Source organism: Nilaparvata lugens, chromosome 3 (assembly GCF_014356525.2).
Source record: "Nilaparvata lugens isolate BPH chromosome 3, ASM1435652v1, whole genome shotgun sequence".
NCBI lineage: Eukaryota > Metazoa > Arthropoda > Insecta > Hemiptera > Delphacidae > Nilaparvata > Nilaparvata lugens.
This window is the reverse complement of record NC_052506.1, coordinates 98,665,556-98,683,197: the sequence shown is the minus strand read 5'-3', so window position 1 is coordinate 98,683,197 and position 17,642 is coordinate 98,665,556. Positions and strand designations below refer to the sequence as shown.

The window sequence follows — 17,642 nt, the reverse complement described above, 5'->3', positions numbered from 1 at the left end:
GGACTATTTATGTTTACTATTTGTTTGCGACCCGACAAGTAGCTTCAGATCCAATCATGAGAAGCGCCAATTATCACAATATTTTTCAATTTATTAAGCAATATTGCGCGATCGATAGAATCGAAAGCCTTTGCCAGGTCAACAAACAGCAAAAGAATATATTTGACATTATTAATGCCTTTTCTCAAGTAGTCACTTAGTTGATAGAAGCCGTTGGAAGAGTTGCAGTCATTCCTGAATCCAAACTGGCAATCAGATAATAATTTGTTCATTTTTAAATATTGAGACAGTTGGTTTTTGTAGCATTTTTCAATAACTTTTGAAAATACACTCAGTAAAGATATTGGACGGTAATTATTTTTATCTCCCTTATCACCTGACTTGTATAGAGGAATAACCTTAGCCAATTTGAAAATATGGGGAAATACCTGAATTGGAACTACAGTTAATAATATGACAAAGTGGAATAGTAATAAAACCTATGCCATTTTTCAACAAATAACCCGATACATCATCGCAGCCAGGAGCAGAACCTGCGCGCATTTCCGCCACACAGTCTAACCTCCTGCTCTGACACTTCTCTTAAGATGAATTGCTGGACAGGAGGACAGACAGGGTGGACTGGAGCTCTAAGTCTCTGGTTTCTTTGCTTAATCTCATCAGCTAGCCTGGCTCCAACATTAGAAAAGTAAACGTTAAATTCATTTGCTATATCTACCGCAGACTTGGGATTGTTGTTGCTATTGTTACATTTTGTGTAATCATGAATAGGAAAAGAAGCAGTTTTGTTGCTAGACCCTGATATCTCGTTTATTGTTTTCCAAAAATTTTTGGGGTTATTTTTTGAATCTAATAGTTTCCTTTTGAAATATTCTTTTTTGGTTTTTTTTAACAATTTACTCAACATACTGCGATACTCATTATATGCTGAATGAGATTGGGGTTGAAGGGCTGACTTTTAATCAATCTGCTTAATCTATTTCTTTTTTCTATGGATCTGATAAGCCCATTTGTGATCCATGGCTTTAATTTTTTAAATTTATTACTATTATTACATCTATTATAGTTGCAGAGCAGGTCTGATGGAGCAGAGCTATAAGCTCCATGAACTTCTCAGCACAAAAATTAGGATCCTGTGAAGAGATTACTTCATCCCATGACTGTTCGGCCAGAAGTTTAAAGAATCTTTCATTATCAATTTTCTTGAATTTGTTGTTTTGAATATGAGAGCTATTATTATTTTTATTATGCTTTATGGTGATGCCTATTGCGTAGTGATCCGTGATATCGGATTTAAATACTGCTGGAAAAAGAGAATTAGTATCTGGGTGTCTAACAAATAAATGATCTATACATGAAGAAGAAAAAGGAGTTTCCCTAGTTGGAGAATCAATGCAACAAGCAAAGCCGGCTTCATAAAGCACGTCAAGATACCTGTTGCTTAGGCTGCTAGTTTGTTCATTGAGAATATCACAGTTGATGTCACCGACAATTACCTCTATCTTATTATTATTATTATTATTATCATCAGTACGATTGTATCTTTTTTCCAATCCATCGATAAAACCGGCCATGTCAACATCATGACAGCGATAAACACAAAGTAAATTATAGCATTGGTTTTCTTTATCGCACTTCAAGTTGAGACAATGCAATCACTGAAAAAAGAGTTTGTGGAGTAAGATTGTATGACAGACATTATCGAAGGCTTTTGTAAAATCAAATGATACAAGAAGAGTGAAAGAACGATGATCCATTGAATTTCGAATGTCATCAGTGATTTTCAATAGTGCTGTAGTTGTGCTGTGAAAAGGGCGGTAACCAGACTGATTTTCATCAAAGAAGTTGAATGATTCCAGGTACAGTGACAACTGTTCATGCACTAGGCCTACTATTCTCTCCAGTGCCTTGGAAATACCATTGATATAGAGAATAAGATTAAGAAGAGCGGAGTCCGCTATGATGCCACTGCGCTAGTGTAGCTAACAGAAATTTTGGGCAAGAAGTCGGGTATTTGTATTCGCTGTGTAGAAAAAGAGCCTTTTTCAAATGATAATATTTTTTTATTGAAGCAACAAAAAATATTCAAAGTATGGTAGTTTCATGCAGTGCTTATGGATGTACGAATCTGCATGTGCCAGATGAAAATATTTCTTTTTATACATAAGTATTTTTATATTTTCATCGGTCATGTTTCATGCAGGCTAAGCCTAGTGCCAAATGATTGTTTCAAGGAATATTGTGCTTAGGTTGATTCATTATCATCATTTGCCAAGTAATAAAATATAAGTCTTGGTAATATTATAATAAATATTTTATTTCCATAGATCCAATATAGGTATCCATATTTCATTCCATTAATTTGTCTTATATTGTAATATTTTGTGAACTATGAAAATATTGTATGCTAAATTTGTATTATAAAAAATATTATTTGCTAAAATTGTCTATAAATCCTTCATCATTGCTATTGTTCTATTTTTCCCGTTCTTATAATATGTAGTTATTTATTATATTATATTAAATATAGGAGTATAGAGTATAGTTAGGTACCTATACTTAAGTTGCAAAACGAATGAGAAACAGTTTCACGAAATATTGTGATAACGGTTAATTTATTATTATTTGCCATCTAATAAAATATATGGTAATATTAGCAATCTATAATTTTTGTTTTATTTTCCCGTTCTTATAATATGTAGTTATTTATTATCTTATATTAAATATAGGAGTATAGAGTATAGTTAGGTACCTATACTTAAGTTGCAAAACGAATGAGAAACAGTTTCACGAAATATTGTGATAATGGTTAATTTATTATTATTTGCCATCTAATAAAATATATGGTAATATTAGCAATCTATAATTTTTGTTTTATTTTTCCCGTTCTTATAATATGTAGTTATTTATTATTATCTTATAAATATAGGAGTATAAGAGTATAGTTAGGTACCTATACTTAAGTTGCAAAACGAATGGAAACAGTTTCACGAAATATTGTGATAACAGTTAATTTTTTATTATTTGCCATCTAATAAAATATATGGTAATATTAGCAATCTATAATAAATGTTTTATTTTCCATATCCTAAATACATGGTAATAGGAAAATATTGTAAAAATAAGATTCATTTGCTAATAGAATGGATCAAAATCTGTAGTGAGGTAGGTTCACTAAATTAGATGTTTGGTCGAGTTAAAAATAAAGTTCAATGAACAAATCATTGTATCATATGGTAATGGAAATGATGAAAAGTTGAAAAAAAAATTATATTGAAATCCATAAAGTATGTCGAAAGATATAACGCAATGAAAGTCGATGTTTAATTAAGTTAAATTAAATTAAATTGCTTAATTAACCCTGTCTGGGCGCCTGACTTCTTGCCCGATATTCAATGGCGACGAGAAATGAAGGAGGCATCATGCTTCCAAACGCTTGAAGGTATAGCTTAGTCATCTAACTATATATATCAATGGGAAATACTACAAACTATGTTTATAGGTCGGAAGTCTTGTGGAGTAGTAGGATTATTATTTTTTGGAACTGGACATATCAATGATTGCTTCCAAGAGAGGGGAAAACTCCCATTTGGAGAGAGAAATTGAATATATGTGTGATAGCAGGAATGATAATTGGTAGAATATAATCTTATAAAATGAAATAGGTATATTATCAATACCTTTATTATTACTTTTAATTGAGAGAATAGCTGAGGAGACTGTCCCAGGAAGGACATATGAGAAGAAAAATTTTTCTTGCGGAAGTGTGTGACTAAATTGATCAATCATGATTGAGTTCAGTGAATAATGAGCAAATGAAGAAGGCGGAGATGAAGTAGAAAGGAATTCATTAAGCTGTTCCAGAGGAACATTAACAGCAGTGGACTTGGACTTGGGTGGTATCACCTTGACTTTTCGAATGTTCCTCCACAACTCTGAAGTGGACTGCCTTCCCTCAAAAAGATGACCATAGTATTCTATCTTAGCTCTACGACAGACAGACCTCAACCTGTTTCTTAAAGCTTTGTAATGCACAAAGTCTGCATTGCAACCAGTCCTGAGATGGGTACGCCTAGCTTTATCTCTCTCTCGTCTCAGAAGTGATATTTCTCTGTTAAACCAGGGACATGGCCTGCGGTGAACCTTCACATCCTGTACTGGTGCATGTTCGTCGAAGATTGAAAAAATCATTGAATTAAAGGCTTCTACCTTGTCATCAATATTATTCATATTCATAATATCATGCCAAGGCTTTTCCACAGCATCAGCCAGACAGCAATCCAAATCAATGTTCTTCAGGCTCCTGCCCCTAATCTTTGGCGTGTATCTTACTTCATGCTCAAGACTCTATATAACATAAATCAGATCATGACCCGACATACAGAATGGTATTTGTCCATCAGCCATAACAAAATCTGGATCACTCACAATAGTAAGATCGAGTAGTGAATGACAAGTGTCAGTGTGAAAAGTGGGTGAAGTTTTATTGAGTATTTCAATATTGAACGACTCAAAGAGTGTTCTTACTTGTCTGCTCTCAAAAGTATTTTTCATCTGATGAGCATTAAAGTCTCCAAGAGCAATTATATGCTGATACTGGTGCATTACATCTAGTAGCACATCCTCTAGAATAGACAATCTACCAGCCTTGGGCGGACGATATAAAGCAACAATCAGCAAAGTATCTTGTCCAATATTGACCTCAATCATGAGAAATTCGGGTGAACATGAGTACAATTGAGGAGATGATGCAATTACCTTGGCAGCAAATTGAGACCGAATATATACAGCAACACCTCCTCCACCCTTGCCGATCCTGTCATTTCTAAATAAGGTATAGCCAGGAAAATTGAAGTATTCTGTAGAGAGGCTTGGTTTCAAGAATGTCTCACTAATAGCAATAACATCCACCGAGACCGTAGAGAACAATAACCTGAACTCATCAAAATGAGCTGGCAGGGATTGGGCGTTAATATGACATAATTTAAGTAGGTTTGAGTGATCATCAAAAACTGATTTCAGCTCATTAATGAAGTCTGACATATTTGTTGGAGCTTATATCTTCAAGAAATATTGAATGAAAATAGAAACTGGGATAGTATGTATTTTAATTAAGAGATAGTTGAGTTAGATTTAGATACTGGTGATCAGTCTACTAAGATTAAGATGAAGAGGATCGAAAAGTCCCACAATGTTATAAATTGGCCACCTTCTATGTACTTCAACAAAAATACTCTATTATAATATAAGCAGCAACCACTGAATGCAAAAGTTTATTTCTTATATAAACAATTATATATTATTGAGGACTCACTATAGTTGATCCAATTACTTATTGGTCAATCAACAGTAATCGAAAAAAAAGATATAATTGAATAGGCTGGTAAATAAGTGACTATTTTAAAGTCACTGAAAAATATGTCAAATTATAAATAAATAAATAAATGGTCAATCAACAGTAATCGAAAAAAAAAAAGATATAATTGAATAGGCTGGTTAAATAAGTGACTATTTTAAAGTCACTGAAAAATATGTCAAATTATAAATAAATAAATAAATTGGTCAATCAACAGTAATCGAAAAAAAAATATATAATTGAATAGGCTGGTTAAATAAGTGACTATTTTATAGTCACTGAAAAATAAAAAGTTAAATAAAGGAAAAGAACAAAACAATAATAGAGATAAGGAGATGATAAGTTAGAATATCTCTACATTGGAAAATACTGTATTATGTTTAGTAAAAATTGAATTTATAGTTCATCCATATATACTATCTAGTTAATACCGCTTAATAACATTTAACCAAAAAGCAGAGCTCCCATAAAAAGTGTATCGTGAGAAAACAAGGGAACAGCCAGTGTTCTTATCAAGTTCTAAAAATATTATAATCGATAACTGAGAAAACAAACAAGATGATTGAGGCACGAGAGGCATGAATAGATTCTACAAATATTTCATTTGAAAGTACAAACATCAAGAGTAATCATTTCAGATACAAATTAATGAAATGAAAAATTATTATCGCAATGAGAGAAAAACAACATAAATAAATAAACCCTTATTAGGCGTAAATAATAATTTCAATTACCGAATGTTAATAATGATAAAACTCTATGCTGCTAGCATACTCAAATGGATATTATCAAAGAAGAAAAATATATAAATAGCTAAAAAATAAAAAAGAAACGCTGGAGCAAAAAAATTAATAAATGAATCTTAGAAATTGGGAGTTCAATTGATAGCGCCAGTAGGAATGATAACATTTACTTTATAAAAGCAAGCAACTGAAAGATGTAACTACTCACCAAGCAGTTTACATGCATCCACTCACTTTTACTAAGAGTCTTCTGGCTGCATCACATAACTTGGATTGAAAGAATGCGTGAAAATTTTGCCATCCTTCTTCCATATAACTTTACCGTCCCATGACCAGACATTCCTGTAACCAACTTCGTCAGCAATCTGCCTCAAAAAAAGATGTCGTGGTTTAGTGAGGTCTTCGTGAATTGAAAGGCCTGTATTCCTCAGTTTGTGTCTAGCTGAGATGACATCACTGCGTCGCTAATAGCTGACAAATTTGATCAGCACTTGTCGAGGTGGCGCCCCCGCCCTCACCCTGCATCCAACACAATGGCACCGGTCAATATGGTTTGGCCGAATCTCCAAGCCGAGCTTAGCGTTGAGCAGGTCCACCATGGCAGCCACACTCGTTGATGCTCTGTCATCGCCATCCGCCTCCAGCACGCCAGACAGCCGCACGTTGTTGCGCCGCTGGTACTGGACCAGGCCATCCAAACGACAGTCAAATTTTTGTTGTAGCTGCTTCACTTGTTTCTTCAGCGCTGCATTCTCCTGCGACAGATCGTTGATTGTCTTGACAGCATCCTCAAGCCTGGCCTCCAATGCAGCGCCGACCGTCTCACATAGGCTGTCGCAGAGCCGATCCTCGATTCTTGCAGCGAAACGATTGCAGAAATCATCACTGAGTAGAAGTGCTTCGAGAGCTTCGGTAGCTTGGTTTTGCGTCGCCATGGCAACAGAGCCGGCATCAGCAGTTGACAAGCAAGACGAAGAGGAGGGAGGCCGGCTGGTCTGCCCTCTCTGTTGTTTTGTTTGATTACGCTGCTGGGCAGGTGATGATACAGCCTTATCTTTTTCGACCTTCGAACGAAGTGCTGGTGGTCACATAACCATAACTATTTCACCTTATAAACTTTGAAGAACCACACGAGCTTGAAAGAAATTTAAAGTTTGAAACTTCACGAACTGATGTATTGATGTCACTTGATAAAAATTTTGGAACGAACAGACAACTAAATCCCACTTAAATCACAGAAAAATAGGGAGCTCTAACTTTCCACGTCAGCCTGCCAACATTCCCTTATCTCTTTTTGATATTATACAAGCAGTTATATTTGATTGATATTATACAAGCAGTAGGCCTGATACCTAGCATTGTTGTAGCGGTTATGTAAACTATCATAGGCAGCTAGATAGCAATTTTCAGTGTTGGCCAGATTTTGAACAAGCATAAGTGCATCCCCAGTTAGGTAGGATGTCAACAAAAATGATTTTTGCCTCATCAGAGTACTCTTGACTTGAATGCACTACTGCATCAAAAACATTCTTGAAAGAATTCCACTCATTGGATTCTCCAGCAAACCTGGGAATTTGCAATTGGGGCTTTACAAATGCATTGATAGCAGAAAAACTTGTAGTGGTACTTACTTGAGCGGTCTTGGCTTCCACTAATTTAATTCGGTCAAATATTTCTTGAAACTGTGTGGTCAACTCCGTGAATTCTAAAACTTGTGCTGGTATCAAATTGTTTTGGTCAATTTGTTCAAATTCTTCAATTAGTTTGTCAAACTTTTTATCTAAGCCAAAGTAATATTCACTGCAACTCATGGGAATATTATCCTGATATTTCGGGGGCACTTTAGTATATGGGCCGCAGAATCGAGCATTGAGACCTACATAGATCGATAGAGGAGATCAAGACGAGATCAACCATGTATAACATTGTTGTCGATTTCCAAGGATTAGCTGAAAAAACATGGCGGAAAGTTCAAAATTTTTATATCAATTTTTATTTTTAATATTTTTTTATGGCTAAAATATGTTTTAAACTAGTGCAATCTTATGTAAAATTTGACGAGGAATCCAATGAAACTGATTTCAGGTTCGTAACTTTAGTAGTTTTTGAGATATTGCAAAAAATGTACAAAAAATGCAAATTTTTTGCTTTAAAAAAGGTTAACTTGTTTTCATGATGATTGATAGGTATTTTAAACTATTGGATTTAGTAGAAAAATAAATTCTAAAGAAAAAATGTCCAGTCACTTGATAGCCTAAACTCAAAATTGTTCGAGATATTTGGGAAAATAAAAAAATTGCACACTCAATACTCTTCAATTCTCATATTTAATTTTTTTTACTACTTTTAGTGACTACTAAATTGGCTAAATCTCATTGGGATTTTTGCAGGGAATTCATTAAAATAGATTTGAGGTTAGAAAATTTTATAGATCATTAAGATATTTGAAAAAAATACAAGAAAATGTAGTATTTTAGCTTTAGAAGAGTTCAATATGTTTGCATAGGCATAGTGCAGACCGATATTGAGTATCACATTTTATTCAGCTTCCAATGCAATTCAGAAGCTTTAAAAGATTGTAAAAATAATTGAATCAAATCAAGCTTTTCCTAACCTACGCTTTTTCCCAATGTAAGCTTTTCCTAACCCAGCTTTCCCTAACCTAAGCTTTTCCCAATCTTACCTTTTTTCCTAACCTAAGCTTTTCCTAACCTTAGATTTTTCCTAATCTAAGCTTCTCCTAACCTAAGCCTCCCCTAACCTAAGCTTCTCTCAAACGTAGCTTCCCCTAACCAAAGTTTTTCCTAACCTCAGCTTTTCCCAATCTTAGCTTTTCCTGACCTTAGATTTTTCCTAATCTAAGCTTTTCCTAACCTAAGCTTTTTTCTAACCTAACCTTTCCTAACCTAAGCTTTTTCTAATCTGAGTTTTACTAACCCAAGCTCCCCAACCTAAGCTTTTCTCAGAGCTTCCCTGAGCATAAGCTTTTCCTAACCTAGCTTTTACTAATCTAAGCTTCACCTAACCCAAGCTTTCCCTAACCTAAGCTTTTCCCAATCTTACCTTTTTTCCTAACCTAAGCTTTTCCTAACCTTAGATTTTTCCTAATCTAAGCTTCTCCTAACCTAAGCTTCCCCTAACCTAAGCTTCTCTCAAACGTAGCTTCCCCTAACCCAAGTTTTTCCTAACCTTAGCTTTTCCCAATCTTAGCTTTTCCTGACCTTAGATTTTTCCCAATCTAAGATTTTCCTAACCTAAGCTTTTTTCTAACCTAACCTTTCCTAACCTAAACTTTTTCTAATCTGAGCTTTTCCTAACCCAAGCTTTCCCCAACCTAAGCTTTTTCCAAACCCAGCTTCCCCTAACCTAAGCTTTACCTAACCCAAGCTTTCCCCAACCTCAACTTTTTCCTAACCTAAGCTTTTCCTTATCTATGTTTTCCTAACCCAAGCTTTCCTCAACCTAAGCTTTTCTTAGACCCAGCTTCCCCTAACCTAAGTTTCTCCTAACTTAAGCTTTTTCTAATCCAAACTTTTCCTAACCCAAGCTTTCCCCAGACCCAGCTTCCCCTAACCTAATCTTTTCCTAACCTTAGCTTTTCCTAACCTAAGCTTTTCCTAACCTAAGCTTTTCCTAAGTTGAGCTCTTCCTAATGCAAGTTTTCCTAACCCATCTTTCCCTGACCTAAGCTTTTCTCAGACCCAGCTTCCCCTAACCTAAGCTTTTCCCAACCTGAGCTTTTCTAATCTCAGCTTTTCCTAATCTAAGCTTTTCCTAACCTAAGCTTTTTTTCCTAATATAAGCTTTTCCTAAACTAAGTTCACCCTAACCTAATCTTTCCCTGACCCTAGCTTCTCCTAATCTAAGCTTTCCCTAATCTAAGCTTTTCCCAACCTAAGCTTTTTCCTAACCTAAGCTTCCCCTAACCTAATATTTTCCTGATCCAAGCTCCTCCTAACCTAAGCTTTCCCCAATCTAAGCTTTTTCTAACCTAAGTTCTCCCTAGGTAGCAAAACATGGAGTTGCAATATTTTTATTTGCCAAAATATCTCGAACAATTTTGAGTTTAGGCAATCAAAGGACTGGACATTTTTTCTTAAGAATTTATCATTCTACTAAATCCAATAGTTTAAAATACCTATTAATTATCATGAAAACAAGTTAACCTTTTTTAAAGCAAAAAATTTGAATTTTTCTGCACATTTTTTGCAATATCTCAAAAACTACTGAAGTTACAAACCTGAAATTATCATTGTTTCATTGGATTCCTCGTCAAATTTTACATAAGATTGCACTAGTTTTAACCCTAGATTACTACCATGTTTTGATATGCCTGTTTTACTACCCATACGTAAATTTTATGTACAAGTCTTGTTTTTTTTTCTTTGGGCTAGTAAACTTCTATAAAGGAAATTCCTGCTAAAAATAATCTCTTTGATATATTCATCAAATATATTCATGCTCAAAACATGGTTCCAGGGTAGAATTGGGTTTAGATTTATAAATTTTTATAGTTCTGATCTTGACTGTGAAGCCAAAAAACCTTTTGTCAATATTATAAGAGGCAATATTCAGTGGATGAAATGAGACACAATATTGATCAATAATATCATTCTCACATATAATATTGAATTTCACACTTAGTTTTCCACACAAAATTGTCTTTACCATCTAAAGTTTCAACCGTCGGTTGTACAATAAGAGAGTGCTGGACTTCCAAATTAGCAGTTTCATAAACATTATTATTCATTTGTAGTGGACCCCTATTTCTACTCAACACCCCCCTATCACTGGATGTTTTTGATGTTGCAGGATGAGAAGATTTTTTCCTTTTCTTACTATTTGATAATTTCGAAGTAGATTGCTCAGTGATGTCCATTTCCTTCCTTTTCTTATTAGTCAATGATTTCGTTGTAGAAGGCTCTGGTGTAATGTCTATTCCCATTCTTTTCTCCTTGTTTTGAATAGCACTATCTTCGATATTCAAATCTCCAATATCATTCAATATTTCATCATAAACATTTTCAATTTCTTGTGGAAAATATTCCGGGTCAGCATCACTGTCATACCCATCACTTTCTTCAACCTCAACTTCATCATCATCATCACTTATTTCATCTAATGTCTCAATAATTTCTTCTTCATTCAGAAATGTTTTTTCACTCATTGTGAAGTAGAATAGGTAATTGAAATGAACTAACCAATCAACTAAATAGATAAAATGAACTAACTAACAGCAACTAAATGAACTAACTAAAATGAACTAAACCTACTAATAAAAAGGAACAGGACTAACTGAAATGAATTGAACTAACTAAGACAGCAAGGACGCTGGAATGTCACTCAAAAAGCTGTCTGCAATGACTGCTCATATGTAGGAGTGCCATTATCAGATACCCTCAGTTACTACCTATATGTAAACTTTATGTGAGAGGTTTGAATAATACAATAAAATCGACACAAAACGCACATGAACCAAACCTTCCACTATGCCAATATCAGGCCAACTAACTGGAGGAAGCACTTGTGGCGTGGGAAGTGTCTGTGGTGGCGATTGTAGAAATGGTGGACGAAAAATTGCCGCTGCACGTAAAATTTACGTAGCGGTAGTAAGCTAGGGTTAAACATATTTTAGCCATAAAAAAATTATTAAAAATAAAAATTGATATAAAAGTTTTGAGCTTTCTGCCATGTTTTTTCAGCTAATCCTTGGAAATCGACAACAATGTTATACATGGTTGATCTCGTCTTGATCTCCTCTATCGATCTATGTAGGTCTCAATGCTAGATTCTGCGGCCCATATACTAAAGTGCAGCCGATATTTCTCAGAAAGTGATAAAATGGATTGATTCAATCTTCTCAGTCTATTGAGCGGTGTACAGATTTCCATGTTGATACAATATGTAGATACTTGCATTAACACTTCAAAAAATAGGTTATGTTGATGTACTGATGATAATATTGACGATGTCGATAGCTAGTTCATTCGATAGTCACAATTGATACTCTGATGTCGATAACAAGCTCATCCGATAGTTACAATCGATACTCCATGAATAATCGATAGTCGATATTCGTTGTTCAAATCGATATCTAACCTCAAACTTTTTCAACTTGATGCATAATTTTTTATACTCACAGTCTTTTTATACTTATCCATAGGTCTCTTGTTCACTTTGATCAGGATTTTTGTTACGGCCACTGAGGTGGGTGCAATAACAAATTACTTAGTACGTAGCTTCTACTGGTGGAGCCAGGTTGGACTGAGTGAACACAAATTGAAACGAATACACTTTTATTAATAATCGGAGGACCAGACTTACAATAAGTTGATCGAATGAATTACTCAAACCAATAAATCAAGTTCAATACAACAAAGCGGTGTAAAACAAAGTCTTTCATACAAAGGCGGGAATCTCACTACACGAGGCGGAAGCACAACTTGCTTAATTCTATACTGTCTTTATGAATTATACTCAACAATAATAAGTCTCAGATTGATATTGAAGCGTTATCACAGTAATAAAACACTTGGAGCGGATTAATCTTGTAGAGAATCGACATGAATGTAACTTGGAGCGGGAAAACGACACGAGACGTACCAGGAAGCGGGATCGACTTTTCACAGTGTACTGAGTGAACGATGACTCGAGAACGACTCCTTCAAAGAAGAACGGTTCCTCGGCGAACGATAGTTCAAATAGCTCTGTAGGAACTAGAGGCAGCGCTCGTAATGGTTACTTACCGCAACTGGTTGGCGGTAACATATATTGCCAGTTCACAGCAAGGTTTTTAAGTGTCTTTCCACTATTCATTATATATTTTTGGCTCAAAAAGAATTTGAAATACAAATTTCTATGTAATGTAATTATTTGATTTTCCAGATGTTCGATCTATCGAAGGAGGAGTACAGGTTTTCCAGCACTAATAAAAGAATAAACAAGGATCTAACAGTGGGAAGATTCGGACAAACTTACTACTTGGAAGAGCAGAAGAAGAGACTACCGTCACAGACGAGATCCTACAAACGATTTTAAGATTGTTTTCTGAAGAAACATTACACGCAATAGAATAAGATGCTAATTGAAAGATTGCCTTCTTATCGACATGAGGAGTAGCTTCTTGCTAAAAGTATCGATTTTCTACTATTAATCAATTCGAACGAATTTCTCTCAGTGGTTGAAAAGCTTTGATGAGTTATTCAGTTCAATACTTTTCCACTTTTATTTACCAGGCATGGAGTAATGAAATCATAGATTTTCAGAGCAGTAATTAGACATAATATCTATCCCTCATAATTTTTAAGATTTGTTACCCTTGAATGAGCTGAGTTGGCCAGTTCAAATTATTGTATAATACTACTTTTATGGTAAATGTAAATACATTTTGGTAAATTAATAGATCAAAACCATCCAGACTCGATTAATGAAGTGATTAAACTGGAATTCTAGTGCAATAAGGAATTCAAACTTGGCTGTAAAGCAATTACAATACTCGTATTTCCTCTCTAGATGTAAAGCTAACATCCAGCTCTATCCAGGCAACTGAAGGCAAACATAGCTGTCTTATGTAGGCCTTTCTATAAAAGATTCATGATCAATCTATCTTTCCAAGAATATAAAGAGCTGTAAACATTACTTTGATCAAAAAAGTTTAAATTTTTTCCATTATGGATGAAATAAAATTTTACTACAGACAATAATTGTTCTTTTTTCCTTCAAATCTCTAAACAGCTATCATCTCATTATTTTTCATGCATTGTCAGATAGTCAGTTATGAGTTCCCTAGAGCAAAATTATGCACTTTCAAGAGTGGTCATCTTGAAAACAGTAGGAGATATAAAACATTCACTGGATAAAATTCATTCAAGTTCAATTTTTTTTGGAAGGGATCGTTGCTTAGTTCAAGCAAAGTGGAAGCATCACTGATCTTTTATAAAAAATTACACATAGTCCAGTCAACGAAGAGTTATAGAGGGAATAGTTTGGAAGAAAATGTTTTACCCCGCAGTTCTGTTTAGGGTATTAAGGAGGTAAACATATGAAAAGTCCCCACCCCTACCCTCTGTACTAGGTGGATGGGGTTGGTTCAAAGGTAGATTTTTTTGGTGTCTCGCATATAACTCGAAAGCTATGCATCTTTCGGACATGATGTATCTTCGATGTATAATTCCACACTTTTACGCATTCCCATACGACTGTTGCAGCAGTTTTAGTGATTATAGTGTATGTAAAATAAGTTGAGACTTGTCCCTCCATCCGAAGAAATTACAAGGTTGACAATAATTATTGTGGAATTGCAACTTTCTCAAACTTCCAATTCAACGTCAGAATAATTGGATGTAGAATATCATCCCCGATATCCTAGTAGTGCTAAAAAAGTTTTAGGGTTGAAGGATTAAGAGGAATTTCAACTTTCATTATGAAATTTGTAACATCGCGAAGATTTGTTTTTCTTTTTAATATCACTTCTCTGAGAATCATGGGCGTTGTAATGCGTAATAAATTTATATGAAACTAGCAGGGCACCCGTGCTTCGCTACGGGAATTAGAAGATAAGATTATTTTTGTGTACCATTTATAATCTAAATTCTGCCAAAATTGCTATAATCGTTTTTGAGATTAGGCCACAACTTGGCATGAAAACTATTGAGTCAAATCAATCGATTAATTATTGATGTGTTGGAAGTGCTCTGTAGAATAGTAGTCTAATTGCAGCGAATTTTTTAGAATATTGGGCGGGGCTCAAGAGTCAACCTCGACTTTATTCATTGGCAATTAATATTTCCCATTGACTATTATCAATCATCAGGCAGTGATCATAATTAATTAATTAATATCGAGTGACCTAGCTGGCTTAGGTCTGGTGTCAGAGTTTTCAGGTCGCAACTGATCAATTTCAGGGCCTCTGACATGACCTAACGACTGCTTTTTAGGCAGCCGGGACCGACGGCTTAACGTGTCCATCCGAAACACGGGAGTGGCCCGAGATAAATATCTTGCCCGGGCCGGGATTTGAACCCGGGCCTCTGAAACATAAAGCCAGCATCTGATCCACTCGACTACGGCCACTCAGTTGTTGCTTGATGCAATTGAAGGTCAAATTCCAAATTAAGTTGATTAGGAATTAGATGACTCTGGTATCCATCGATCTCTTGCTTATTCTGGAATTTTTGACATAGCCTGTCGCTTACTTTTCGTTTCACTTATCCAAAAGTGTAAAAGCACCAATCCACTGATTCTTTCTTCCATGGAAGTCCATTCATACATAAGAGTCCATTCATTATAGTTAGTATAACATTTATTGTGGCTGATTTCTCATGTCCTAAACTTTACTATCATAAATATTGGAGTCGGATCATTTTAATGTGAATTCGCATAAATCTGAATAGAGTTAATTCAATCACTTTGATAATTGACTACCATTATATGATTTCTTCCTTTCATCTTAGCTCGAACCAAAAGCTCAGGGATGAAAATTTGGATGTGAACTAACATTTAACTTAATTTAATTTCTATCTAAATTGACAACTCTAGTATCCACTTGTGATCTATCGATATCAATAGGTTTGTCTTGTGTCATGTAATGACATCATGAAAGGAAATAGGAGCAGCTGATGGAATATTATGCTTTTTTCTATTTAGTTTTTAGCTGATTTTGAAACATGAAAATATCAGGCCCAGTAGCACAAACGCCTGTTCAATTTCAATCAGGATTAAATTTCATGAGAATTGATCAGAGCAGGGTTTTTTTATAGAAGGCTACTCTGATTGGTTCTCGTGGTATTTAGTCCGGAATAGGACTTGTCACCTGGTCATATGAGACATATATATATGAATCATATATTTATCCCATATTGATCAGGATTTTAGAGTTTTAATTTGGAAAAGTTTAATGAACAGTGTTTTTGTCTTTGAACAATTTTTGTCATCGACAGAAAGATTGTTTATTTCATTTGTTGTCAAAATTAATGTAGCTTCTCTTTTGTTTTCAATAACAACGTGCCGCTTGTGCGACAGATAAAAATATGTACTGAAATGGCTTCCATGTTTGGCATTGACTAAGTTATATTTAATACCCAAAATTTTACTTTTAGAGTGTGTCAGTGTGTGAGCTCGTTCGATAGGACTGTGAGTAAAGTCCGGCTGTTCTGGTGAAGGGGATAGATTTTGTTCTTGTTTTATAATACAGTTTCCTGTCACAGTTCGGGCAGTTAAAGAGAATTGTATTATTGAATAGGAAGGGATCTGAACCCACTTCATTAGATCAGTTTTTTTTTTTATTTTAATTAATAATTAACGTCGCGTTTCAACCAGTGGATGCCAAATTGGGAAGCCATTTTCATAAAGGTAGGTGACTACTGAGTCATTGTTCTTAAATTTTTCATAACCACTACAATTGAATCTTCACTAGCAGCAAAGCGAGTAGCCCTTGAAATATTCATCTGATTATTATTATTTCGTTATTCTAATTATAATTCTAATTTTGTACAAATATTTTATTGTTTTGTTTTAATATCAAAAACCAGTACGATATTTTCTTGTGTTGTTTTTCATTTTCCCACCCTTACATATTTGGTGAAGGCATATCTTGCTTACATATTTGGTGGAGGCTTCTCCCGCTTTCCATATCGTGCTTACAGAATTAACAGTGCAACTGGCAGTGCAACTGTCTCTCTCAAGGCCATGGCTGCATACAAACATAGAACAACAGAGGAACCAATACAACAGAAGCTGAAGAAATTAGCCGCATTTCTATCACCTCACAATGAACATTACATTCAACTACCATACATTTTGAGAGATCGATTATAAATTTTTGCTACCATCCGGTCACTTTCTGAACCTAATATACCAGATGTTCCAAGAATATTGCAATGTTTATGGAAAATAAAACTATCTATACTCCCAGGAATAGCTTTGATTGAAGCAGCAGTACCTCATCAATTTGTTCTCGATAAATGCATTTTGATTAGCTCTTCAACTTGGTGCCAACCTAATGAAGTCATCTCAACTTAATGCCAATAACCTGTCAAAATTATTAATTAGTTGCCAGTTAATAACTGTTTCGAAGAGGTACTCTCTCTAGATTATAGATCCATAATAACATATGATATGGACATTTCTATTATAATAAGGAGATTGGGAGAATAAGAATATACATGCTAAAAACGAACTTTAAACCCTTTAAAACCACCCTTAGAGTTGAAATATCGCCAAAAGATTTCTTAGTGAGCACCTAGGACGTTTAAGGAAGCTATATTCCAAGTTTTGTTGCAATCCATCCAGTAGTTTTCCAGAAATCGGGATCAGTGAGTCAGTGTGATAAGAATTTTATAAGTATAGATAAACGGAGAAAATCTCTTCTTTCTGTTGGTGTCTGGACATAGCATGAAATTTATGACATGCTAGAAACTTTTTTGTTTCAAAAGATAAGTGGTTGGTAAAAGCGTTATCTCAGAAATAATTGAAATTATTTTCCCAATTGTCAAAAGTAGTCGGATGATCGTATTTTGGTCTCCAAGGAATTTTAAAGTTAGGAG

At 34.7% G+C, this 17,642-nt stretch overlaps 2 protein-coding genes across 9 annotated transcripts in view; one reads left to right on the top strand and one right to left on the bottom strand.

Moving 5' to 3' along the window:
- LOC111048543 (uncharacterized protein PFB0145c) overlaps positions 1-13,802 on the top strand; it is a 138,175-nt gene extending 124,373 nt beyond the window's left edge. For all 8 annotated transcript variants that reach the window (XM_039425264.1, XM_039425266.1, XM_039425265.1 and 5 more), the window contains one exon: positions 12,985-13,802. In XM_039425264.1, the coding sequence (XP_039281198.1) occupies positions 12,985-13,137 (153 nt within the window). In that variant the 3' untranslated portion in view covers positions 13,138-13,802. The remainder of the gene's footprint in view (positions 1-12,984) is intronic.
- On the bottom strand, positions 5,929-12,251 carry LOC120350688. Its single transcript, XM_039425271.1, has 2 exons — positions 12,240-12,251; positions 5,929-7,879 (listed from the first exon to the last, which is right to left on the bottom strand). The coding sequence occupies exon 2, from the start codon at positions 7,032-7,034 to the stop codon at positions 6,564-6,566; it is 471 nt and encodes a 156-aa protein (XP_039281205.1). The 5' UTR covers positions 7,035-7,879; positions 12,240-12,251; the 3' UTR covers positions 5,929-6,563.
- Positions 13,803-17,642: the final 3,840 nt, after the last annotated feature.